Genomic DNA, 26,448 nt, shown 5'->3' on the forward strand with positions numbered 1-26,448 from the left:
TGTTTTTATAGCTTTCTTGTTTACAGATGTGGAAGTTGTATTTAAATACAATTGCAGTTCTTGTTTGAAGATGTTAAAGTGGAGTTTACAATTAGCACATTTACATTCATGGGCATGAAACTTTCCAATAAATATCAGGAGGTTTACACAAAAACTTGCATTAAGCAAATTCTTGCCTTTAACATAAAAAGCAAAAATAACATGTTTTAGGAAAACATGCATACGGAAAAATCTAAAGATACATTATGCACAATCAGAAAGATTGAGCAAAATGACATTCCCGAAAGAAATGAGCCACAGCTCCAGAAAGAACAAGCTGAATTAAACGGCTTTAATTGGCGCCTTGTATTAAACCACGCCACCTTGTGGCGACATCTGTGAAGTGCAGCTCCTGCCGCGTACAAGTAGCTCGCGGAGCGGTCCGCTCGAATCATTCTGTCAATTGAAGACTCACTCGAGACACATTTAGCGCACGGGATTGGAGCGAGAGCAGAGAGCCAGCAAGCCGGCCAATTGACTTCAGATAAACCTAGCCATGGCTTTCAGGACGCCTGCCGTTCGACTGCACCTTAAAACGTGCTTTCTTCTGCTTTTAGGGGGTCTGGTGGAAGCTGCCCAAGAGCAAGGGAGCATGTACATGTGGATTGATGCCAATCAAGCGAGAATATTAATTGGTAACAGTGTTTAGCGCTTTGCTGATATTTCAGGCCAAACGTGAGCCACGATGCCTTTAGGGTAGGGGATGCTTGTGAATGCTCAATGTTTTACCCAACAGGTTTTGAAGAGGATATTTTAATAGTCTCGGAGGGCAAAATGGCCCCATTCACACACGACTTCAGGAAAGCGCAGCAGCGGATGCCCGCGATACCTGTCAATATCCACCACGTGAACTTCACCTGGCAAGCCACCGATCAGGTACTGTGAGAAACTTTCATATTCTTCACCCGGCGTGTCTTATTTATTCTTAATGCGGTCTCATTCAGATGAAGCATAACACACAGCGTCTTTAAAACCTATTCTAGCTGCTGAATTAAGTTACCTTTTCCTTACGTGCACGTGGAGTTGGTTTGTTGGCTCGTGTTTTTTTTTTAAATAAGTTGTTTTACAATGAAATATGCTGTTTCTATATATATATATATATATATATATATATATATATATATATATATATATATATATATATATATATATATATATATATATTCTTGTACGAATTATTGTCATATTTTTTATTTCTTATTTCAGGAGAATACTATCAAAACTTTTACATTAACTTAAAATGCGAATGAGTTAATAAACGATTCACAATGAATATATATATTATTGTTTTGTAATATGTTCCTGCTAAGAATCTCGTGCACTTTCGATGTCCAGCTGAATTGTTTTATAGCAACTGGGGAAAAAAAAGCTTGTAATTAATAAATATCTGCGCACCGCGATATTGCGAACCGAATCTGTGTCGCATGTTTGAAGGCAAAAAAATGTCATTTCGGTTCTTGTGGTATTTTGCATGTTGGTGTCGTAAAGCTGCACGCGGATCAAAGCGCGGGCTCGCGTCGTGAGCGCGCCGCCTCGCGCATGTGCCAAACATCTGGGTCAGTACGCCGAGAGCGCGCGCTTTATTAAACAACCAAACTTCCATTTGGAATCGCTTTGCGTCGCGTTCTTATTACTTGTTGATCTTCTTTGTAATTCGTTATGGTTTTGGCAGAAACGGTGGCAAATAATTTTTTCCCCCAAGGTTTCACGGTATAATCTTTTTTTCTTTTTTTTTTTTTTTCTTTCACAGAAGGTCTTCAAGCAGCCAGTATCTGGTATTCATTACAAATTACATGACTAAAAGGTAGAAAGGAAATCTTTCAGATCTCACAGAGGAAATCTTTTAAAGCGCTCAGGATTCCTTGTAAAAACAAAAAGGCTGCAATATATGTATCATTTAGTTTAGACTGCGTATGAACGGTTCGAATCGAAATAAGTCGTATTAATAAAAGCAATAATATTAATAACAATGACAACTACGAACAGTAACAATAATATCAATACCAAAAAACTCTTTATTTATTATTATTTAATAAAATTATTTTGTCGACTTTCTAGCTGCCAAAATAATTTTGGGATGAAATTCAGATAAATGGCAGATAAAAGACGATTTCAAACTATTCCTTATTGTTGCGCATATGTTGCAACGTTTAGAAATCAGTGTAAACTTATATTTTGTAATATCACGATCACCTTAACCTCACGTATCACGTATATTACACACACACCACAGCTTCATTCACAACTTTCTGGGGGCAATGTACAGCAGTCTCTTTTTACAAGCGATCTATCGTTGCACACCGGGATCATAATCCGTGAATGGCATGTTGACTCGACGAAAGAGCAGCAAGAGGGAGAAATTAAAATAGCGAGGGGAGGGATACGGAGGGAAAAGAGAAGGGCCCACTCTGTCCTGGCCCCTGTTAGCTTCAAAGACGGCCGCTGAGGCTTTAGAACAAAGGTCTCCGGCATAAAAGGCTGGCGGCGAGAGTTATCTGTGTTGGTTATTACCATTCAGCTGTAGGATTAGCTAAGCTCTCCACACAGCTTGTGTACTTTTGCCTTCATCAAACGCTGCCCAGCTTTTACACTCAGAAATCTAGAGACCAGAAAAAAAGAAAGGCGGGGGTAACCGTCTCCCTCGCTTTCATCTCCTTTTGGGACAGTTTTTTTTGCAGCGTGTGTTTGGCCTCACCATCACAAGTGTGTAATTCTCAAAAGGTTGAGGTCATTAGTTAGAGAGCGAAGCTGCGTTTCTTTCGGAGGAAATTGATTGCCTTGCAAACTTAAGGATACCCGGAAACCCTCTCTTTACTCTTTAGAGATGTATATGTGTTCCTGTCATGAACCGCATGTTGTGCCCAACGCCCCTCTTTATGCAAATCTACACTAGCTCTTTGAAGTTTAAAACAAAGTTAACCTCTGTTTATCTTTTTTTTTTTTTGTTCTTGTTATTCAGGCAGAGTACTTTTATGAGTTTCAGACTCTGCGCTCATTGGATAAAGAAATTATGGATGACCCTACTGTCAACGTTCCTCTCTTAGGATCAGTGCCACACAAAGCCTCCGGTCTGCTTTTATTATTTTTTTTTATTGTTTTTACTATTGTCGTGGCTTTACTTTTTCCTCTTAAAGGGAAAGTTCACCCAAAAAGGAAAAATTCTGCACTTGTTTTCCAAGCCTTTCTTCTGTTGAATACAAAAGAAGATATTTTAAAGAATGTTGACTAAAAATAAACAAGCCATTGACTTTTATTATATTTTTGTCAATGGCTACCGTCAACTGTTTTGTTACCAACGTTCTTCAAAATATCCTCTTTTGTGTTCAACAGAAGAAAGAAACTCACACAGGTTGTGAACCGCTTGAACGTGACAAAATAATGCCAGAATTTCATTTTTGGGTGAATCATCATGACTCGCACTCATGATGTGTATTGATAGATTCACATAATTATCTATCTAGATTCTTAAAATCACATCTCTAATATGATTCTTATAGCCCATGTAAGCTGTTAAGGTTAGGTAATGACTGGGGGCTTTTGTGTACTCAGTGGTCCAGGTGGGCTTCCCGTGCAGAGGTGACCAGGATGGTGTGGCAGCATTTGAGGTGACCATCCTGGTGATGGATGCCGGAGGAAACATCATCCTGAGGACACCGCACAACGCCATCTTCTTCAAAACATGTCAGAGAGGTACATTTTCAAAATTTGTAGTCCAACCTTACATGCACTAAATGATTGTGTGGCTTAAAGAACACATTAGAACACACTTAGAAAGCCCACAAGCACCTTTATAGTTTTCAAGAATGTTCTCGGCTTCATCATAGTTGTTTATCTCCTAAAATAAAATATAAACTGACACAAATGAAATATTTGAGATAATAATATATGAAAAATATAGCATTAAAGACATGGCAAATATTTGGTTTCATGAAAATGCGAGACATTATTGACATCTGAAGCTCTAAAGATGTGTATACACCACTATTCAAAAGTTGATTTATTTATTTTTTTTTAAATATTAATATTGAGCAGGAATGCATCGCAATGGCAAAATGCAACAGTACAGACTATTCTGTTTCAACTAAATGGTGTTCATGAAAAATTATGAAAATGTTTTCACAGTTCCTACAAAAACATTAAGTTTTCAACGTTGACAGAAATCAGCATATTAGAAGGATCACATGACACTGAAGACTGGAGAAACGACTGCTGAAAACTCAGCTTTGCCATCACAGGACTATTTTTTATATAGAATATAATATAGAATATAGAGTAATAAAAATAGTATTTCACAGCATTGTTGTTCACTGTGTTTTTGATCAAATAAATGCAGCCTTGGTGATCAGACCTCCTTCAAAAACGAACAAGAAATCTTACTGAGCCCAACTTTTGAACAGTAGTATATATGAAATTATTGTTTTCATTTTTTTTCTCAAGAGTACTTTCAACTTTGCTCTAGAAGAAACAATCAAGCTATTAAAGAGCTCTCATTCGGAGCACGTTCTCTCGCTCTTCTTTAAGAGTAGATGTTAAGAGAGAGATACGGGTGACTCTCAACCTCAGCCACAAAGCCATCGCTGGCTCATGAGGTCATGTGAATCCTGCCAGCTGCAGTCCTTTAGAATGAGCGTGTTATGTTTTTCTCTGATCCCCCCTCCCTTCTCTCACACACACTAACCTCACGGTGTTGCATTCCCCTACACACCCTTCTCCACCCCTCTCCATTCGGCGTGCAGACTTCACAGATCAAATGGTCCATCTGTCTGAAGCCACCCCGCAGGGAGGAAGCAAAGTGTTTCCTAGTGACAGCTGAGGGTGCCTTAATGACTAGTACTCAAAACTTGTTTTTTTAGAAGTCTTGCTGCTTGAATTTCACCCACAGGACAAAATGATGTTGACGTAGTGGAAATTTCTTAGCGCCTTCAAGTTTATCCTCTTTTTGATGATCATTTTAAAAGAAGTTCGACGACAGTTTTGCGTTTCAGTTAACTCAGTGAAGGTTAGTTTAACCAATAACTAGCATTCTGATGTTATTCGCCAAACAGAAAAAACACAAAAGCAGAGATTTAACAGAATGTGCATTCCCAAGCTGCTCTTTTCCATGTAACGAGAATGAATGGGGACTAAGAGCAAAAATATGACTTTCCAGCACAGCTCTCTGAATATTTTAATACGAAGATCTGAAAATATAGCTTGGAATCCCCATGCACTTCCGCGGTTTGGAAAAGAGAAGCTTGGACATTCTGCTAAACTTCTCCTTTTGTTTTTCACAGAGAAAAGAAAGTCAAATGGGTATTCAAAGACATGAGGGTGAGTAAATGATGACAGAATATCAAGAACACTAAATAACACAGTTTAAAAGCATTACATTGAAACACATGTGCACAGGGCCGCATTACATTTGAAAAAGTTGTTGACATTGTGGTTTCACCTCAAAGCCATTTTTCCCCTTATATGCTGGTGTCAGTTCTTTTGAAGGGAGTACTGTTACTAAATTCACTGCTCTTTTTGATGTCCTTGAAGTGGCATAGGAAGGGAGTAAGTTAGGAAGTGTTTGGTGAAGATTGAAAAAAAAGAAAGGAAATGTTCTCACCGTTTATGTCTCCTTTTTCTGAAGCAAAGTGCCCTGGTGGTTGCCGCAATGGAGGCTACTGCAACGAAAGGCAGGTCTGCGAGTGCCAGGATGGCTTTTACGGCATTCACTGCGAGAAAGGTAACCGTACTTATAAGTTACAAATGTACAAAAGTTACAATGTAGAGTGCAGTTCACTTAAAAATGCATTTTAAATTAAATTAAATAAATGATATAAAATAAATAAAAATACACCATTTTGTAATTATACGTTGCATATTCAAACATTGTGATTTTATATGAATTTAAAGTTTTTATCAGTGTCGTACGTGCAACCACACAAAGCCATTAACAGCAGAAGTGAACATGCAGAGCTGTGTCATGAAGTCTCCACTAAAAAAAACCTACAAAATCAATAAATAAAAGAAGTATAGAGTTAGAAGTAACTCTTTTCTTAGAAAGACAGGCCTCCTTTGGAAACAAACGAGTGCATAGTTTATTATGATGATGATTATACTGAGCCTCAGGGCATCACTTCCCAAAATGCCTTGTGCAAATTACAAAGCATGGTTAAGCCCGCTACGTACTAGTTTAGATGAAGGAATCGAGCACGCGTGTACTCTAGAAAGTTTTCTTGTCTAGAGAAAATGTGAATTACCCAGCAGGTTGGGAGGCACAAACATGTGTTTTTCATCTATTTACAACTTTAAAGAGCGGTTTACCAAAAAAGGCTTCCATTAGACGCTGAAAATGTTTTGGGTATCCTCGTTGTAGCTGTGTTTGTACCTAAACCGCTTCCACGAAACACCTTTCATCCAATACAGGCTTTTGGCTGATTTGTTTTCGCCTGCGTCGCTGCCAAAACCGCAAAGATTTGCGCTTTGCATATCAAGAAAACCTGCAGCCCAAAATACCCTTCCACTCTTCAACAACAATAGCTGTGTGAAGTTTAATATGTATGTAGTCTTTGAATACTGTTACCTTATTGTCAGCTGGACCCTGGAAACAATCATCAGGCAATCTGTGTCATGTGGGGTGAGCTGCTACAAATAAAATATGCCTCTTTTGTTTTATTTTAGCCCTCTGTTCCCCGAGATGTCTGAACGGCGGCCTGTGCATGAGCCCAGGTGTGTGTATATGTCCTCCAGGCTACTTTGGATCCAGCTGTGAGAGAGGTTAGTTTCCTTCCTGTTATGTCGTATCAAACATGCCGTTATTGTGCTGTTCAACCACTCATTAAACCACAGATCAATACACTTGAACTTGACTAAAATAATACAAAAAAGGGCCTTAAAGCACATTACCATGATGAATTAATCAATCAGACATAGTCTGGAAATTCACACATTTCACACATTTCTTAATGGTTTAGAGCAAAAAGGTCAAAGCCGTGAAACGCGATGTGCAAAAATGAATAAAAGCGCAGATTGTTTACTTGTAGTTTGTGATGTGTTCATTGACTTTGCCTTGTTTTTCCTACATTAACAGCTAACTGCAGCACCACCTGTTTGAACGGAGGGACGTGTTTCCATCCCGGCAAATGCATCTGTGCCGTGGGCTTCGAAGGGAGCCGCTGTGAGCTCAGTGAGTTCAGCTATGTGTTCCACAGTCGGACCACCATATCAATTTTGACCACAAAAAAATTTGAGATTTATGCATCAACAGAATAAGGAGTAAATAAGCTTCCCATTGACGTATGGTGTGACGATATTTGACTAATTTACATTTATTTGAAAATCTGGAATCTCAGGTTGCAAAAAAACGCCTTTAAAGTTGTCCTTAGCAATGCATATTAATAATCGAAAATTAAGTTTTTATACTTTTATGCTAGGAAATATATTTATGGACCATGATCTTTACTTAATATCCTAATGACTTTTGCCATAAAAGAAAGATATTGCTACATTTTTGCTACAAATATACAATATGCGACTTCTAAAGGATCATGTGCAGCTGAACAAAAAAGTAAAGCCTTTGCCTCTACAGAAATAAATGACAATTTAAAATATATTAAAATAGAATATAGCATTTCATTTTGCACGTACCAAAAAAAAAACCCCGAACTTAAATTCCTGAACCTATGACTCAAAAATGCCGACTTCCACGTTTAAGGACTACTAACTAAACAGCTCTATTAACTTCTAACGTAGAGCATTAACTGGCTGTTACTTTATAATCATCATCTTTCAAAGGGAAAGCCGTGTTGTTGTTCTTTGGCCATAATAGGCTCACTTTCACAAATTGCCCTCAGAGCAGTTCTCCAAGTAAACTTCCTAAGTGAAGTGTGTTCTCACATTAGTGTTAAATGGGCCGGCACCTACATGGGCAAACACAGGATGTAATGCAGTTGTGTTGTCACCCTAATCACTAAATAACAACCTCATGAGCTCACATGCACTCAAACAGTGTGGCGTTTTATCTCCGGCCATTCACGGAAAGCTTTTTACTTCCTTTTTTTTAAATAAAGTGCAAGTATTGAGATAAAAGGCATTTGGGACTTGCTCACTGAGGTTTGCTTTGAGGGTGATAACGATTATACATACGTACTTCCTTCGCTTTAAAGGTCTGTATCTGTTCAGCCGATGTTTAAACAACTCCTCTTTGACCCCGAATTTCATCCTTTCCCGTTCAAAGGCAGGAAGTGTTGCAGTATTCAGAGGCGCTTGGGCTGAAAAGGGAGGAAAGAGAAAATATTGAAGTAACGTCTCTGTGACATTTTAATAGCATTAAGCCAGTTGTTGCTTTCTGATCCGCTGCAGTATCGTGTTCTCTGTCAAAACGCCTGTGACATAAACGCCCGGAGTCCCGCTGAGGTCATGTTATGTAAAGACGTGCCCCTCTTTGTCTGGTTTCATGGGTATGGATTTCGCTGATTTGTCAAGGAACAAAGAAGCCGCTGAAATTCAGTTGATCTTGATCAAATATGCAGGTGTAAGAGGATCCCAGAGTGTTTGGAGAGGGTCTGTCTGCCTGTGCGCCCCTGCTTTTGTTTTTTAAAAGCATCACATTTCTTACGTTTAGTTTAGTTTACTATATATATTACAATATATATATATATATATATATATATATATATATATATATATATATATATATATATATATATATATATATATATATATATATATATATAAACACATACACAGAGAAAAATATATATAAAAAAATTAGGTTTTCAGCATGATATTCACAATATTTCTATCTAATTTTAGACATCTAGATCATTTACTGTAGCATGACAAGTAAAATGGCTTTATATAAAAAGCTTTATATTGTCAACCCCAATAAACAAAAAGTAAAGTTAAGTAAAGTTTATACTGCATGAATCCAAATTGCAAAAATAAATAATTATAATAATAATACATGTGTATGTTAATATATTATTATTTTATTTTTTGAAATGTTATTCCCCTACTTGCATTAAAAGGAATGATTAAAAATAAAAACAAGATGATTTGATCATAATAGCAAAGCAAAAAGACTTGTTTTAATGTCTGCAGGTAAATGTCGACAGCCGTGCAGAAATGGAGGCAAATGCACAGGGAGGAACAAATGCAAGTGCAGCAAAGGCTACCACGGCGATCTGTGCTCCAAAGGTGAGATTATCTCCGCTTGGCAGAAGAACTGTGGACATATTTGATCAAAAACACATGTTCCACCGCAGCATCGCTCTATGCGCACAATAAACCCACTGAAAAATGAACCGCCGGTGCTTGATTGCGCCTTAAAATTTCCACAGCACAGGATACGTTTCTAAGACTAAACAGTGCGTCTCTGTGTATGGCTGAATGTGTATGTGTATACGTGTGTGCAGCTGTCTGCGAGCCCAGCTGTGGAGCACACGGGACCTGTGTGGAGCCCAACAGGTGCCAGTGCAGGGACGGCTGGCACGGACGTCACTGCAATAAGAGTAAGACAACATCCTTTTTCCCAAGGCCAAGACACTAATTGCCACCTGGAAATGGATTAGAGCAAGAAATCCGCTGTAATGCCAGGGTATTACCATGGATATTTAGACATATTACCATAATAATACCATGTTTTTTTAGGGCAAATAATATTCATGGTAGTACCTTGGAGTGCTATGCAATTGAAAACAACTTATATTAAATTAAAAGAGCTTTCTTAACATAAAAAGGAAAAATAATATAAAATTGCATTTACTTAAATTTAATTAAATGTAAAAATAAATCTAAAGGTTACTGGGAATCACTGGGAAAATATTCTGGGGAACAACTAAAATAAAATAGAATGAATTATTACAAACAATAAAGTTTATAGATCTTTTTTTTTTTATTATTATTGGTGTACTTTATAAAACATGAAACCTGTACAATCCACATGCAATAAACATTAAAAATGCAACTAGCTATCAATAACACTAGTCAATGCTGAGAAATATCATTATGCAATGAGTGCAGAAAAAATAAATGAAAATTTTATGTAAAGTAATGTCAAACTAAAAACTAAATAAATATTATACTTAAAAAATAAAACTATAACTTAGGTGCCGTGCAAAAGGCATTGTCTATATTAAATATTAAACGATATTAACTATTTTAATACTTTATTATTTGACACACTATGTTTTTGTAAGACCAGTTACTGTATATATCTTACCTTTATGCATTTAATTTATACTTACTTTCAACCACAGGTTAAGCAAATTAAATTTTTCCTTCTCAGTAAGTCATACTGAACAGTCTTTATCACACTTGTGTTACATTCACAGTTACTCATTTGTATTTTTGATCATTAATCATATATTTTATTATTTAATAATACGCACTATGTTCATAATGCCGGTTACCTGCTGAAACGGTTGGGCAAAAGAACTATTTTTAACTAGTTTTGTCCATACCTTTCCCAGAAAATGAAGTAGTATTGATCTACTTTGCACCAAACAACCACAATTTGCACCATTTGAACTAAACCCCCCGGCAAACACGGCTCGTCTCTCAATCATAAGTGTTCTGCTCTATGCAGCACATTCGTAATGTCTCTCTTCCTGCAGGATTTCGTGGAGGAGTCTCCAACAGCCAGCGGGTCTCTGGTTCCAAGCACAAGTCACAGCCCGCGGCAACGGAGGAAGTGCCTGAATCCAGTCAGCCCTCCGAAACCAACTATGTGGTTTAAGCCTCCAAATTTTGGGCCAATGGCCCCTCCGTTTCATCGCCTTCTCCAGAACAAAGCTTTTATCCTCCTCTTCCGATCCTCATCGGGACACTCCCAAGCTGGACTGCTGCTTTCTCAGAGCGAGACTTGTTTTTGTAGTACAGTCACAGTGTCTTATTTTACCACTCTAGCGCCTTTGATATCAAATCTCCCACAGTCACCCTTCATCGAGCTTCTGTCCCGCGTCAACCGAGAGGGGAGTGAGTCACAGGCTTGTGGTGAGCGTCTGTGATGTTTGCGCGGTTCAGTTTCAGATGTGGAGCTGAATCACTGGGAGAAGTGTACGTTACTATCCGAGAGCTTCCGGGTGCGGAATCCGGCTTTTCTTAGGAATGTAATTGCTGTATTTGGCTTGTGCTCACGGTTCGTCTGATTTAGTAAACTTATTGTCGTCATTATTGTCACTAACCTTCTTTTTCATGCAAATCATCCTTGTGTAGTAGCTTCTCCAACAAGTACTTGTATATGTATCCTATTCATGCTATGTAAAATTAATATTGTGTGTGTGTGTGTGTGTGTGTATGTCTATGTCTCTCTCTCTCTCTCTATATATATTTATATAGAGAGAGAGAGAGAGAGATAGATAGATATGGGTAGACAGTCTTTAAGTTTATGCTTAAAGTTTTCATACTTATGTATAACAATGCACATAGGCTGCTTGTGATGTTATAAAGCCAAAAATTCCTAATTTTTCATGTGACTTTATTACAGAAATAAAATGTGTTTTCATGGAGCCTGTGAAGATGAAGTGTTTGTTTTTTACCTATGATAATGTGACAGTTCTGTCATTATTAACTCGTATCTGACTGAAGGTCCACTGAGTCCAAGATTTTCACAGTTGCTATATTTGTGCTCGTTACAGCAGGATTGATGCTGATTGGCTGCCAGTGTTTTTATTGTTCATCAACTGGGAAAAACATTTTCTGAATGCGATTGCAACAATATAGTTTCTCTATGTCTTTATTGATATTGCTGGGCCATGTTATTTTTTAATATTGAAAATGTTTTCTATTATGTCTAACTGTAATCTTTATCTTTGTAGTTATTGCCCATGGCGTGATTGCGAACAGGTCGCATGCCTGTCAAGCTCCAAAAAGAAGCATAAAAGCTTTAAAATTGTCCATACGACTCATTAAAGATTAATTCATTTCAGCAGGCTTATTTCAGTAAACTGGATAATCCAGTTTGAAAAACTGACACATTGGGAAACTGAATGGATTTGGTTCTTCAGTTTAACTCAATGGCTGTTTAGTGAACTCAGTCTCACTAAAGGTGATCATCAGTGCGTAACATCTTACATTTTGGCCTGTTCTTCACCCAAAACCATTTAATTGCTGCAGAGAAGATGAAATACAGTCATGTGGTGTACTTTCATGATACCTTAATGGTACTTTTGAGCTGCTTTTGAAGCATGAATGGCGTGGGTTAAATAACGACAACTTTCACATTTTCCCTTAAGTCTTCAAAATATGAAAGACAACAAAGTCACTATTTATTGGAAACAGCTAAAGTTTAGAGAGTAAAGTCTAAATACTATAGTTATAGTAAAGTTTGACGTTGGTAACAATTTTAATGTTGAAATGAATCTGCTTATCAATGCTGCATTTATTTATTTAAAAACAATTTAAAAAACTGTCAAATTGTGAAGTATTATTTAAAATAACTTAGTATATTAGTGCTGTAATTAGTGCTGCTTTTTTATCTGTGTATATTTATCATGTAGGCTATATAAAAATACAAACACATGCATACATATATTTAAGAAAAGATTTGATGTTTATATATTAAATACATATTAAATATATATGATATATATAATATATATACATATAAATATATATATATATATATATATACATATAAATATATATATATATATATATATATATATATATATATATATATATATATATATATAAGAATATTCATATATAAATGTATATATGTTTTAAAAATTTATGTGTGTGTCTTTATTATTTTGGATGCAATTAATCGCAATTAATCATTTGACAGCACTAGTTCTAAAATATTAGAATAAATAAATAAATAGTTTAAATTAGAATTAGAATTAAATTAGAATAAATAAGGTTTTTCTTGTGATAGCAATGCTGAATTACTCCGATCTCCATTGTCACATGATCCTTTAGAAATGTTTTTAACAGTAGTGCATACACACGTACACTTAATCTTTCTTGCGATCAGTTAACAGTTATTGCATCATTTGTTCCACAGGTTTTCTAAGCCTATAAGGGAGGATTGTAAAAATAAAGTGGGCCAAGTTTTACGGGTCTTGCGGCTTCTGTACGATTGCGGGGCGACTACACTGTGGTGGGTCCCGCCCGTGTGCTCTGGCAGGCAAAGTCGCTTGTTGCTCTCCTGAGCAAAATGAGTGATGCTTTCTGAGAAAATTCCAAGCATTCACATATTTGGGTTGATAGAACGGGTGCAGATGTTTACCATCTCCACCACCATGAAACGAATTGTCAGATGTCGGTTTGGCGAAAGTCACGTCATGCAGCTGGAATGCTGATGTCTATTACCAAATACATAAAGCCTTGCGCAACAGCCACCTGGAAAGAGCCTTCATCCATCGAGCTTGAATCGTCCCACAAAGCAAGCTTTGGAGAACTGCAGGATTCTGAAGCTTGTCTTGGTAAAGAAGAATGATGGCAATGTGCATGCGAGCGTACACACATATGCAGGGTCATTTACACATTACGCCAATTAACCTCTACGGGGGGGCGCCGATCGATCAGCCGCGCTTCCCGCAGCGGTCCAGAGGAAGCCGGTGTGGTGGCCAGAGAGGACAGGTGAAAATAAACAGCTGGTCGGGTGATTATTTGTCCTGTTCCACATCGCATAGCAGCTCGGCCCACCATGATGGCCCATGGGAGCCACGTGAATTTGCCCCGTCAGGTCACCTTTCATGGAGGAAATACAACAATAACAAAAACACTATGTGGAATGCCAGAAATGTAGCAGGCAAATGAAATGGCGGTAACCATGGAAACTGAGTCATTTCGCGCCCGTGAGTTTTCCAGACATCTGGCAACTTGCGTTAAGCAGGTGCAGTCTGGGTACGAACAGGTATGTTCCATTTATATCTGCCTCTGGGCGACGGAGCGGGCACATCAGAAAGATTCGGTCTGCTGAGAATCAATTGGAATGTTCTTTCCATCACAACTCGTATAATAGCTCTTCTGAGAGTCATCAAATTGGACGATTCACCTTCTGATCACGCAGGAAGGAACGAAGAGGGCAAATAAGAGTATAGACGTACTAATGTAATCCGAAAATCGATATTTAAGCTTAGATGACAGGTGCAATGTTGGTCGCCATGAAAATTTATTTTGACTGTGTGTCCGAAAGATAAAAGCACTTTCAGCAAATCAGCCGGACAGTGGCCCGTTGCTGTTAATGAGGGATCTGTATGTATGCGATTGGAACAAACCTGTAAAAAGCGGCTGGAATTTACACCAGAGGGCTTCACTGGAGGAGATCTGACCTCGCCAAATGACAGCGCCATGCAAGGATATGAAGAGGGCCCTGCAAGGAGAAGCAGAAGTCGTCGGTACGGTGAGGTAGTTTGAGTCTGTTTGTGCCAGTCAGGAAAATTCCCCTGTGGTGTGGAGGAGAAAGACAGAACCAACAAAAGCAACGAGCGCATTATGCCCACTGTGGCGAAAGGTTCTCGTCATTGTCCCGGCAGAAGAGAAGCAATGAAAGCAGAACATCAAAGGCCGAGCAGGAGAATGGGCTGTCTGAGCCAAGAGCTTTAGATCTGCTCTGCCCCTCATACATAATCACCCCGCCGGAAAATACAGTAGGCTTACAGGTAGAGGTCGAGAACACTGGGGGTGGCCGCTGACTCTTGATGCAAGTCTCATTGATTTCGAGAATACAGATGGCTAAACAAATATACTGAATCCTAACGATGTCTTTCCAAGCACATGTGCTTTTACCAGACTGTGTGTCATTCGAGGGTTAGGAACGGCTTTATTATGAACAGTGGCTTTCTAGATTCAAACATTTAAGCTTTATAGCGAAGAGTATACTGTGATTCATCTCGAAAAACATAAATATATACAGGTTCCTGGGCCTCTGAGTCTATGAGTTTTCAAGTTAAGTGACTGGCTTACTAATTTTATTTTATGTAATTTATATGCAAATGTACACACTGTTAAAAAAACATTTTCCATTTAAATTGGCATTGTACAATAAATTCAATTCAATTCTGTATATATATATATATATATATATATATATATATATATACACACACACACACACACACACACACACACACATATAACAAGCATTGAACTAATGGATGAAAATTAAAATTTAACACAGAAATTTCTATGCTCTTTCTATTGCTTTTTAAGACTTTGCATGACTTCTGGGAATCACAATTTTCCCTGAAACATCCAGATTTTCCTAAAGAACCCTGAGGTATGGAAACCATTAATTCTGAGACAGATTCTTTAGTTTCTTTCCAATTCCGTGTCCAAATTCTTTCATTTCTTTTAAACATTGACAAATCCGTTGTTTAATATCGTATAGGTTTGTCTATAAACATGTGTGGCGGGACTTTTATTGTTAACAATAAAACAGCAAACAGCACAAATGGGCAAAGAAAAGGGCTAAACGAAAACACCTCTGAATCCTTAGAGAGAATGCCAAACCACCCACTCCATCGAACTAAACCTGCCAAGAAACATCAGACAGAAACCTGCTGTGCCACCTTCTTATAATATGTTGAAATGCTATAAATAAAGGCTAGCAAAATTATATGGGAATTACAAAAAAACAAAGAAGTAGGAAAAAGCATTAACGAGCATTTCCAGCCGTGTGCCATAAGGAGACTCTTAACTAAATAAATCACCTCACTGAGACTTTGAAAAGCCATCACATTTACACGGATGGCGTGCTTTAAATTTCCCAGCCTATATGATTGTGTGTATAGTCAGTGAATCAGTGTCTCTAGAGAATAGGATCTTTCCCTCTTGTCTCAAGACAGCCCTGCCCTGCTTCTCCAGAGACAAAAACACGGACATCAAAGCCTCGCTGTCATCACGCAAGAATTTCTGAGTGCCCCCATCCTTCAAGAACCAGCCACCCTGGAATTTTAAGTGGATTTCTCCATCCCATCTCTCCCTGGGTCTTTCCGAACGGAACGGGTGAGGGGGATCCAGCCGTGTGGACGGCAAATGAGATAAAATGGAACTCCTCTCATGGTTTTTCTACAACCCACTGTCTTATGTGGACGTGCATATAACGAATAAAAGAAGTCATCAGCAGAGGAGATGAGCATGCTTGATTAAAGGGGAAGAGGCTAAAATGAGCACTGCTTTAACATCCTGAGCCCGAAACAGCTGCACTCCTCAAAATGTTCAATTTAAACATTAAAGCAACAAAAAGTGACTACTTTTAAGGTTCCAAATAGGTTTTTGGAGAATAAAATGCCATAATTTGGCTGAAATAATGTTATATTGACATTCAGTGTCACGATACAATACAATATTTATGAATCAAACAACATGCCTCTGATGTGCACATAATAAAAAATATGAAAGAATAAGGAAGAAGATTACATTTTATTGCGTTTTACATGAGTAAAAAAAATCTTAGTGACAAGTGGGAAAACCCTAAGATAGTATTTGGGATTAAAGTAATTAATCTTTTAATGTGTCATTAATGTGCCAAAGAGATTATGAGTATACATTTATGAGTATGATTCATGATACCGCTACTCATATTTAATACTGATATATATATATATATATATATATATATATATATATATATATATATATATATATATATATACACACACATACATACATACACACACATATATATACACATAAAACAAGAAATAAATAAAGATTTTTTTTTACTTTTTTAGTCTTTATGAGAAGTAATGAGAAGTGTTTTATAGGAGTGAACTTTTTTTTATAACAGAAAAAGTAAATATGTGGTGTATAAACACAGCCCTAAATCTAAATTTAATCTGGTTTTGTTAAAAAAAAATAGTCAATATATAGCCTCAATCAAATATGGCGATCAATAAAAACAATAATAAACGAAACCTTTTTGTAGGTAAATACTGATATTGATATTTTAAGAGCGAAAACCTTCCACCTTACATAAAAAGATTTGCAGCCCTAACTTCTACCTTTTAACTAATGGCTCTTAGATAGTTTAGTAATTCATCTCTTAAGCTTCCGGTCAGCGTAGCGCTTTTAAGAGCGTGTAATAGCGCCACCTATCAGTGACGCGGCGACGCTACATCTATGCTCGCTATGGCCAAACCGGAAGCGCCCCTGAAGTCTCTCCACTCGGACAATCAGACGTACATCACTTTTATTAATAACGCCAACCGGAAAGCTGAGGCGTTGTGGCTAAACTTCGAGGGGGAGCCGGAGTCCTACGGCGTGATAGAGCCGGGGAGCTCGCATCGGATGCAAACGTTTTTGAGTAAGTACCGCAGAGCTAGCACACTTTCGACCGGGGCTGCCTTACCGCCGACTGGGACTAAAGCACGTGTTTTCCAGCTCACCCGTGGATCTTCAGAGCGTCAGACGGAGCTAAACTGCTCGTTAACAACAGTGAAGTTTACTTTCCGACTCCCGTGCAGTATGACGAGCACGGACACCCGCGCTTTCAGCCGGTCTTTGTGACCGATCCAGGTGCGTCCAGTCCTTCCTCTTTAGATGCCTCGTACGTCTTCGTGTTCACGGCGGTTCCGTCCTAAACGGATCTTAACGCTTTGTTTTATCAGTGTAATCGTTACAAGAATGGTGTATACGGTTGGTGAGGAGCGTGGTGAGGTAAGAAGACACCTGCAAGCTGGAAATCCCCGAGGGTTTGAGAAAGGACCTCGGGCGCGCTCCCGACCTGCTGAGGGACATTCAGATTTTAGATCACTAAATGGTTCAGGCTGACTGGTTTTTTTTAGTCAAACACAAAGTAGAACTCCTGTTAATGTATGCACAAGTTCTTATTTTCACTTTGAACGTGGATATACACACACACACACACACACACACACACACACATTATTCTGTGTCCTTTTATGTAATTACTGGGCATCAGCACTTTGTTATATTTCCTTTTGTACTGTAACTCACTGTTGTACATGAAAACATCAAAAATGATTTAATAGAATTTTATTTATTTATTTTTACACCAAAGAACATTAAATTACACGACACCTTAGTTTTTACGTGTGACCATTTTGTTCTCAAATAAACATCAGTGACCACAATGTATATTTATATTTTATTATGATGAATATTGCACTTTGTATACAGGCATGTAGAGGTCCCTGAATATTATGTTCTCAATTTATTATAATTATTATTTTTTGTCTATTAAAATGAGCAGACTGACATAATGGAAAATATTTAGATGCGTTTGAAACCGCATGCTGCTTCAACGTTGTTTTGTGAATGCAAATAAAAACTACACTTTTTAAAATCTTTGCATTATGACTTCATTATCATGAGGCCGACTAGTTGTAATTTATCGTCAGGAATCAATTTAACCCCACATACACAAACGTCTTCATGTACAGTTTGTTCCAATCAATAAACACCGATTCACAAAAACACCCAATTAAACATGAAAAAATAAAAATAAAAATCACCACAGACTACAGGTCACACTACAGGCGACTAAAAACAGAAATCTAATCAGCAACAGGGCAGATCAAGTTAAATTTGTACAATCAGGTTTGTAACATTCACATTTAATTTAAATTTCAAATACCGCTTCGCAAGCTGAAGGTACGCAGCTGGTTGAGAAAACTTCAATACAATAGGAGTGTCTTGAGGAGCTTCGTTTCAACTAATGGTAGAAATTAAGCAAAATCCAAGGAGAAGAATAGCACACATATTCCATTAATTCTGAACACTGCAAAGACATTAATGTCTTCTACTCAGTGCATTTCAAAGACTTTTATTCAAATAAATATTATGTGGTCCACAACATTTCTTGCAATGCTTATTTCGGATATGAATTAATCCGATTTCATCTGATGAGTTACAACATTATTGCACGTGGAATCTATTAAATTAATAACTTTTTTTTTTTTAAACACTCCCATCATTGCACCCAGAATTCACCTCTGAAAGCGAGAAAGGGCATCAGACATTCAGTGTTTCTTCATGGAGTCGAGGATGCGCAGGATATAGATGAACAGGTTGACTATGTCCAGGTACAGATTGATGGATGCCAGGACGTGCTCCTCTGGGGACAGCTTATGCATCAGCAAGTGAGTGTCGAAAATAATGAACCCACAGAAGAGCAGAGCTCCAGCCCCAGCGAACACCAACTCCATTGTGTCATTGTAGAAGAAAAACTGAAGGACACAAGAGTTATGCAGTTCATGAAACGTGTTTTAAATGAAAAAAAATGACTTGAGTATGACTCTTGACAGATTTAAGTCAATCCAATGTTGAATACTATTAAAACAATACAGAAATAAGTGTGTGTGTGTGTATCTATCTATCTATCTATCTATCTATCTATCTATATATATATATATATATATATATATATATATATATATAGATATAGATACACACACACACACATATGCATGCATGTATGTCTATGTGGGCAGTTGACGTATCAATGGCATGATGGAAAAAAAAAAAAAAGTAAACCTCTAATGCTATTTGTAACTCTTAAGAATGAAGATACAATTTTCTCATGATATTTGTGCATATGTATACACACACACACACACACACTTAAACCAACATAATATTTTATTTTTAGATAATACACTATTAAACCTAGAGCATTCTGTTGGAATTTAGCCTTAGACTCACCCTCATAAAGCTCGCAATGATCAAGATCCACAGGCCAGCAAACAGACTAAGAAAAAAGATGACCAATTAGGACTTTTTTCATTTGCATTATTAAAAGACAAAACAAACAAACAAATGAGAACAGACGCTCTGTTGCAGCAGGTCGTCTATTAAACAGACCAATGATATGACTGAAGAAATTCCTCAGTCCTCCTCACAAAGACAATCATTTTTCCTCCCATGCCGATGAGTGCACCATGCATCACATCATATAACAGAGTTATAACTCAGGGAGCCCCATTATTTTTGTTACATTTCATTTTAATGACCGCAATGAAGAATGTTTCTCCAGAGACGATTTCTGCCCCAACGCAAGAACATCATTCCGCACGGATTCGGGAGTAAATGGATTAAAACAATAATTCTTGCACTCGTTTACCGTGATGGATGTGACAGATCCGGGCCTTGAGCGGACAAGGAAGGGAGAATTACCTGGCTCCGAGCTTGCTGAAGTCTCTTTTAGACTGGAAAGTGTAGGCAGTGAGACCCAGGAACACGGCAGACGTGAGCACAAAGGCCTGGAGCACTATGGTGTACTCATAAAATGTCACTAAAAGCAGGAAAATACGGTATCAGATGATTCATTAAAGGAGCATCCATTCATTTTATGTGGCTGGACTATTATAAGTGAAGAAAAAGAACACACTTACCCGCAGTGGCCACAGACAGAGATTCCAACAGAGTCTGCAAAAACATTTACAGCCTTTACATTACAGTGCTTCATTTATATTTATATTATTATATCATTTGTATTATTTATTTCTGCGGCATACTCACAAATCCAAACAGCAGGTAAAGATTGATGGGGTGCTGGTGACGGTACACGGCCAGGGCAAGGAGCAGGATAAGAGACCCGATAGCAGATATCAACACCAGCGAGGGACTGAAAAATGAACACAGTGCATCACATTACTGTATCGGCGTAGATTGAAGCGTGCCGTTTGTGCCATTTAAAAGCCACGGTGATGTGGTGAACCTACGGCGGAGGATGCGTGCTTACCTTTCGTGCACAAAGTTTTTAATGGGGTTACAGAGCATGAAAACGGCAGATACAGCAGTGGTGATGATGATCTGCAGTGACAGGATGGTGTAGACCTTGCGGAGGAAGTCTAAAAACCAAAAAAAATAACACTTGAACATCAGCTCTTCAACCAACCATACACACGCACATACATATATATGTATATAGTAGTAATAATTAATGTACATATGTATTGTGTAGTGTATGTATTGTAAGAATAGTTACAATGAATAATAACAGTGTTTGTTGGTTAACAATATTGTTGTGTACTTTTAAAATAAAAATACAAAATGTGAAAGCATTAAAAAAAACCCTACTAAATAAAAAACAAAAAATATTACATGCCATTTATTATTTCTTGTTAATACATATTTTTGTGTTTCAATTTATTGTTCCCATTTTGCCGAATTTAATTACCATCTCAACTTAATTAGCATGCAAACCTTGCGGAAGAAGTCTAAACAAAAACCATTTGAACGTCAACTCTTCAACCAACCATACATATAAAAGATTATAAAACGTAATATGCATATTATACTGGGTTTATTTACATTATCAAACAATAAGCAGGTTTTACAGCTGCATAAGAAATAAGAAATTGCTAAGAAACCCATTTTAGAAGAAATCAATAACGAGCCTCCTGACTCAGCCTAAACCTCACGACGGCTAATTTAACATTTGCGCCATATGTCTTCCGTTTACCTAGACCTCATGAAGAAACAAGGTGTAATAAACTACTTAAATTCTACTCCAGCTGTTTCACATGTTATTTATTTCCAGGCAATGTTGTTATATAGCCAGACTGTATTACTGATTGCGTAGGCACTAAAGCCGCCTTTAAAGACTCACCCATCCGGATGTGGACGCTCGCCGTCGCCACGTTCGTGCCATAATTAAAATCATCCTCAATGGATGATCTCGGATACTTTTCCTGATCCATGTTTGATCGAATTAAACGCGTATCACTTACTCATAAATACAAGCGATAATACGACGCTCTCTTCCGTTTTTTCTGTGGTGGTTTCTTTTTTTCATTTCGTACTTCAAAGACGCGCTTACTGCCACCTAGCGGATCTCACAGAAACCGCTTACAGTGCGCTTAGTATGCGTTTATTATGCGTGTTTGTTTTAACGCTGTCTAGTGTGGGCAGTGAGATTTATTCAATTACTCTTCAAAGGCAGTAATATTATACCTAAGCTGTCATTGCGTTACATGCTTGCTAAACAAAAACTATAAAAAAACCAAACGTTTAATTGACTGCCAAATGCCCATGTAATGTATTTAACCTGTAGTATAATATAAATATACTAATAACGTAGCTGTATAATTCATTTTATTGTAAAAATATTCATATTTTATCCTCAAAGCAAATCTACGTCTACCCTGAAAAGTATCAAGGAAGCTAGAACAAAGCCTCGTTTGGTGCTCGATTGAATCGGTTCTCTTAATGAATCGGTATCTGGTTAGTAACGGTCTGAAATGATTCGCGATTCATACAGGCGCTTACTTGGAGCAAAACTACAAGACGAAACGAATACAAAGTACAAAACCAGCAGAAATAAAGTAGGGATATTTGCTTCGAAAAGAAGTCGAAAAGTTGAAAAGATGTCACACTGTTTGTCGGTGATGAAGAAGATAATGATTGAGAGCAACACCTGCAGCTCGTCAACGACTCCGGCGAAGACCTTTTTCAAACTAATAACCGAAAAACATGTAAGACTTATATCATCGTGTTTATCTTTACCGTGTTTGTTTGTTTGTTTTTGCACGGGCATATTTTTTAACAACTTTGAAGCGCCGTATAAATATCACGAGACAACAGTTTGATAATGACGGTAATTAGCAATTCTGACAACTAACGTTATATTGGGCTTTTTGTAACTCTGGTGGTACATTTCACATTTAAATGGCTTGGTTTTTAGTTTATGGCCTAAAATGTTTTTCATGGGTCTACGGTAGCTGCCAAGCTTAAACACTGTATTGCTATGATAAGGTGGGAAATAGTTTTTTTTTGTGAAATTGTAATCTATCTTATGGACATGTTTGTTTTAAAAGAATGTTAACAATCACATTTTTGCAAATTTCGTATATATATATATATATATATATATATATATATATATATATATATATATATATATAAGATATAAGATAATTTTGGTGATTTTAGTATATGTTATACAGAACTCTAACCTATTAAATATGAAAAAATAAATAAATAAAAAAATATATATATATATATATAAAATTATAAACCTATTATAGGTAATGTTGACCAGCATTAAACACACAACTCAAGTCAAAAACAGACACCGAAGAATTTTAGGGACATTAATTATGGTCATTTCAAGAAAAATGGAACAGTATGATTTATAGAAAAAAAAGTAAATTACTAAAAATACTACCCTAAATTATAGAACGACTGGCAAAACCATATTTTGATGGGGACCTTTTTAACAGTCAATATTACCCCACAACAGTACACATTTTTAATGCCGCCCTTACCTGCTTTGAAACTTAAGGCTACTTAGATGTACACCACGTGACCCGGTCTACACATACGACATTGTAAAGGACAATAAAAACGACAACACTTTTAAGACTCGTTTTGCATTTTCTAATCATCCCCCAAACAAGCGCAGGTCATTCAGGAGATGACCTTGGAGGACATGAATTACCACAAATAATACAAATTCAATCACCATTCTTCTGTGCATAATTCATTCCTAATGCCTTAATTTAAATTTCCCAACAGGAACGTTGGCGGATCCGCGCAGTCTTCTGTCATCTCTCTTCCATTCTCAGAGGGGTTTCCTGCACCTGCTTCCTTCCTTTGTGGTGCTAATCAGCTAACGCAAGTAAGTAAAAGACCCCGCGGAGAACTCCACCTAATATTTAACCGACACGTGCTCGTTCTTAGGCGACTCGTTTGGCTATTTTTAATATTCCACTTATTTTATAACCCCGGCAGTGGTCGCGAAGTAATTTACTTCAGGTTTAATTACATCCTCATCTCCAAAGAGAATACTTTTGTCTCTGTCTTCTGTGCTCCGTTTCGGCCGTGTAATGACATGCCTGTGGGATTTGTTTTAGTGGCAGTGTTGCTGCATAAGTTGCTCACGGTCTCTCTTGGGCATGCTTAACAAAATGCACCGCTGCCCGTTGCTTTCCCTCAGGAGCTTGAGGTGGAAGCCAGCTCTTTATGGAGTCCACACAGCATTTCATTAAAGTCTATGTGGAGCCAGCCTCAGGGACATGGCCACATAATTCATTTGGAAGTACACCGTCTCCCGCATCCCCTGTATCCATTCCCAGGTGTTTCTGAGTAACCTTATGGCTTATCGTATTCAGAGAATGCTTTCCATCACATCATTTCTTTCATGTGGCATGTAGCAGTGGCTTATTTTCTATTTCCTGTCCAATCCACGTTTTTCCTTTTATAACATATCAACTATTGCTGGCTAATGGGAAAAAGCAGTTACATTACCAGCAATCTTAAAGGAATAATTCACCCAAAAATTAAAATTAGCTGAAACTTTCTCTCCCTCAGGCCATCCGGGGGCCTGTTTCATAAACCAGGCTTGTTTCAGTTAGTCTTCTTTTGGACCGAATCAACTGACAGTGAGTCAGACTAATTGGAATAAACCTGGCTTGTTTGATAAACGTGCTTTTATGAAGTTTAAGAGTTTGTTTGTTCATCAAAACGAATTTGGAGAAAGTTAGCATTACATCACCAATAGATCCACTGCAGTGAATGGGTGCCGTCAGATTGAGAGACAAACGGCTAATGAAAGTAAACCAAATGATTCTGCTCTTTCTATGTTTTTATAAGAAACAAATCTAATCTAACCAATATAATTAAGGGGCTTTCACTTAAATTGTGAATATTTTGATCCATAATAAAGCCCATCATATGCTGTCCTCTACCATCAAAATCCACCATCATATTTATTTAAACCTTTTTTTTGTAAACCGTGCTTGTATTTCAGTCGAGACTAATTGTTTTACTGGAGAAAGCAATATTACGAATAGAACACGTATTATTATTTGAAGCTAAGTTATAGTCTTGATTTGTTTATCCCAAAACATTAATAGGTGGACTGAAGTTATGCTGACTTCTTGTGAATGACTGATGTTTTTAATCAGCTGTCTGTACACTTGATGGCACCCTTTCACCATTCACCAAAGTCTTTAAAATCATCATGCAGGCAGAGGAACACGGCTTACCTTTAATTCAAGGTGTTTTTGTAACAGCTGGTGTGACTCAAATTACATCTCGTTTAAATGACCAACATGCACCATTCATCTTCCTTATAAAGAGTAATTCTTGTTAGACAAAAACAGCCTCCGAGGAGATTTAAAGTCCTGAACAACCAAAAGCTTTAAAAACTAAACAAGCTTTGGAACGACCACCAGATGGAGCTCTCCCTATTAAAAGCAATTGTGACACAACCCCAGTAGTTTTAGGAAAGCTGCTTTAAACTGGGGCTCGTCAAGCTGTAAGCTGCTTATAATTTAAACTAGTAGAAATGGCTGAAATAAGTGAATGCTCAATGATTATGCATCTGCGCTTCTAAAAGAGATGGTGAGATCGATCCCTCTCCATCTGCAAGACGCTCAACGCTTTCTTACTCGGGGAGACGAGAGCTGGAAAGGCTTTTCTGAATGGAAAGCATCTGGTTGCGAAATGGCAGTCAAGCAGCAAGTCTGCAGACTCTACATAATGAGCCTCTGTATATTAAGCTAACTAAAACAGGCAATATCATTTATTAATGACTATGACACGGGCTGTGTCGTAATGTAGTCGGGCACTAAAAGTTCTTAGTCTCAGTCTGATTCATGAATGAATTACTCTTGATCCAATCAGTAAAACTGGTTCGCCTAAAGGGCTGAAAACATTTCCAATTCAGTTTGGTTCATTTAGACGGGTCACTGAATCGTTTGCAGTGGTTTCTTACACAAAATAGTAACATACTGAACTCTAATTGATGCACTGTAAAAAAAAAAAACCTATTTGCTCGGTAAACTAAAAAAACGCTACCCCCCTGCCTAAAATATTTTTGACAATATATTTCTTGTACATTAGTGTGAAATTAGTCAATTAGTTAATAAATATGCTCATTTAACCTACAGTAAATCATGCCGTCAACTAGGATTTTTTTTCACTAAATTTGATTACCTCAAGCAAATTTGTTACCTCACTCGTTTAAAACTTTAAAACAAAGATGACAAAATGTTTTCTTTCATTTACGTAATGACGGAGACAGGACTTTCATTCACATTTTAATTAAATAACACTTTCAGCACATCAACTGGACAAAAATAATTGCTACACACACACACGTTTAAAGATCTGAACCAACATATAAAAATGTGCTGCATAATGGATAACCTTGGCATTAGATTTAGAAACATAGTTGAATGCAGTTGAATGCAGTCACAAATAGGAGGAAAGCGAAAGCACTTGTCTATTTAAAAGAAAATGTGTACGTCATTGCTGTAAAAGAAAGTGAGATGTGTAAGAGGAGCTAAATCTAATACTTCAGGCTACTGAGTTTGATTCCAGAGTAACTAGGTTGACACGCTTTCTTGCTTGAATGTTACACTGTTTACTGCTTCCTGAGTCCACTCTTCTGTTTGCATGAAAATACAATGAATCGTCTTCACGCAACATCAACGTGAATAACGTCTGACTTGATGTCTTGCGTGTGTCCATTGTCTTTCGCGTTGTTGCAGTCAATAGTATTTTTCCCTTCTGGGT

General features: G+C 37.5%; 3 protein-coding genes and 1 long non-coding RNA gene across 4 annotated transcripts; 2 read left to right on the top strand and 2 right to left on the bottom strand.

Moving 5' to 3' along the window:
* Window positions 1-303: 303 nt before the first annotated feature.
* Window positions 304-11,509, top strand: wif1 (wnt inhibitory factor 1). The gene is made up of 10 exons (XM_043237103.1): window positions 304-674; window positions 776-915; window positions 2,999-3,107; window positions 3,589-3,729; window positions 5,657-5,752; window positions 6,691-6,786; window positions 7,100-7,195; window positions 9,112-9,207; window positions 9,426-9,521; window positions 10,626-11,509. Exons 1-10 carry the CDS (start codon window positions 536-538, stop codon window positions 10,745-10,747), a joined length of 1,131 nt encoding a protein of 376 aa, XP_043093038.1. The 5' UTR covers window positions 304-535; the 3' UTR covers window positions 10,748-11,509.
* On the bottom strand, window positions 5,362-17,447 carry LOC122342911. Its single transcript, XR_006250660.1, has 5 exons — window positions 17,312-17,447; window positions 14,238-14,332; window positions 8,159-8,279; window positions 5,633-5,741; window positions 5,362-5,555 (listed from the first exon to the last, which is right to left on the bottom strand). It is a non-coding gene; the product is annotated as an uncharacterized LOC122342911 (long non-coding RNA).
* Window positions 16,789-18,273, top strand: vhll (von Hippel-Lindau tumor suppressor like). Its single transcript, XM_043237105.1, has 3 exons — window positions 16,789-17,266; window positions 17,344-17,478; window positions 17,571-18,273. The coding sequence occupies exons 1-3, from the start codon at window positions 17,083-17,085 to the stop codon at window positions 17,573-17,575; spliced, it is 324 nt and encodes a 107-aa protein (XP_043093040.1). The 5' UTR covers window positions 16,789-17,082; the 3' UTR covers window positions 17,576-18,273.
* tmbim4 (transmembrane BAX inhibitor motif containing 4) lies at window positions 17,944-21,723 on the bottom strand. Its single transcript, XM_043237104.1, has 7 exons — window positions 21,536-21,723; window positions 20,666-20,774; window positions 20,443-20,548; window positions 20,316-20,349; window positions 20,098-20,215; window positions 19,627-19,672; window positions 17,944-19,151 (listed from the first exon to the last, which is right to left on the bottom strand). Exons 1-7 carry the CDS (start codon window positions 21,624-21,626, stop codon window positions 18,945-18,947), a joined length of 711 nt encoding a protein of 236 aa, XP_043093039.1. The 5' UTR covers window positions 21,627-21,723; the 3' UTR covers window positions 17,944-18,944.
* Between the last annotated feature and the right edge of the window lie 4,725 nt (window positions 21,724-26,448).

This window comes from Puntigrus tetrazona, chromosome 4 (assembly GCF_018831695.1).
Source record: "Puntigrus tetrazona isolate hp1 chromosome 4, ASM1883169v1, whole genome shotgun sequence".
NCBI classification, from domain to species: Eukaryota; Metazoa; Chordata; class Actinopteri; order Cypriniformes; family Cyprinidae; genus Puntigrus; species Puntigrus tetrazona.

Bases quoted from the DNA above. Each gene is read 5' to 3' on its own strand.
- wif1 (XM_043237103.1), top strand. From the start codon at position 536: ATGGCTTTCAGGACGCCTGCCGTTCGACTGCACCTTAAAACGTGCTTT. The intron at 916-2,998 runs GTACTGTGAGAA...CTTGTTATTCAG, and splicing joins CCTGGCAAGCCACCGATCAG to GCAGAGTACTTTTATGAGTT. The intron at 5,753-6,690 runs GTAACCGTACTT...GTTTTATTTTAG, and splicing joins CGGCATTCACTGCGAGAAAG to CCCTCTGTTCCCCGAGATGT.
- vhll (XM_043237105.1), top strand. From the start codon at position 17,083: ATGCTCGCTATGGCCAAACCGGAAGCGCCCCTGAAGTCTCTCCACTCG. The intron at 17,267-17,343 runs GTAAGTACCGCA...CGTGTTTTCCAG, and splicing joins TCGGATGCAAACGTTTTTGA to CTCACCCGTGGATCTTCAGA.
- tmbim4 (XM_043237104.1), bottom strand. From the start codon at position 21,626: ATGGATCAGGAAAAGTATCCGAGATCATCCATTGAGGATGATTTTAAT. The intron at 20,350-20,442 runs GTGAGTATGCCG...ATGTTTTTGCAG, and splicing joins TTTACCTGCTGTTTGGATTT to ACTCTGTTGGAATCTCTGTC. The intron at 19,152-19,626 runs GTGAGTCTAAGG...TGTGTCCTTCAG, and splicing joins TCATTGCGAGCTTTATGAGG to TTTTTCTTCTACAATGACAC.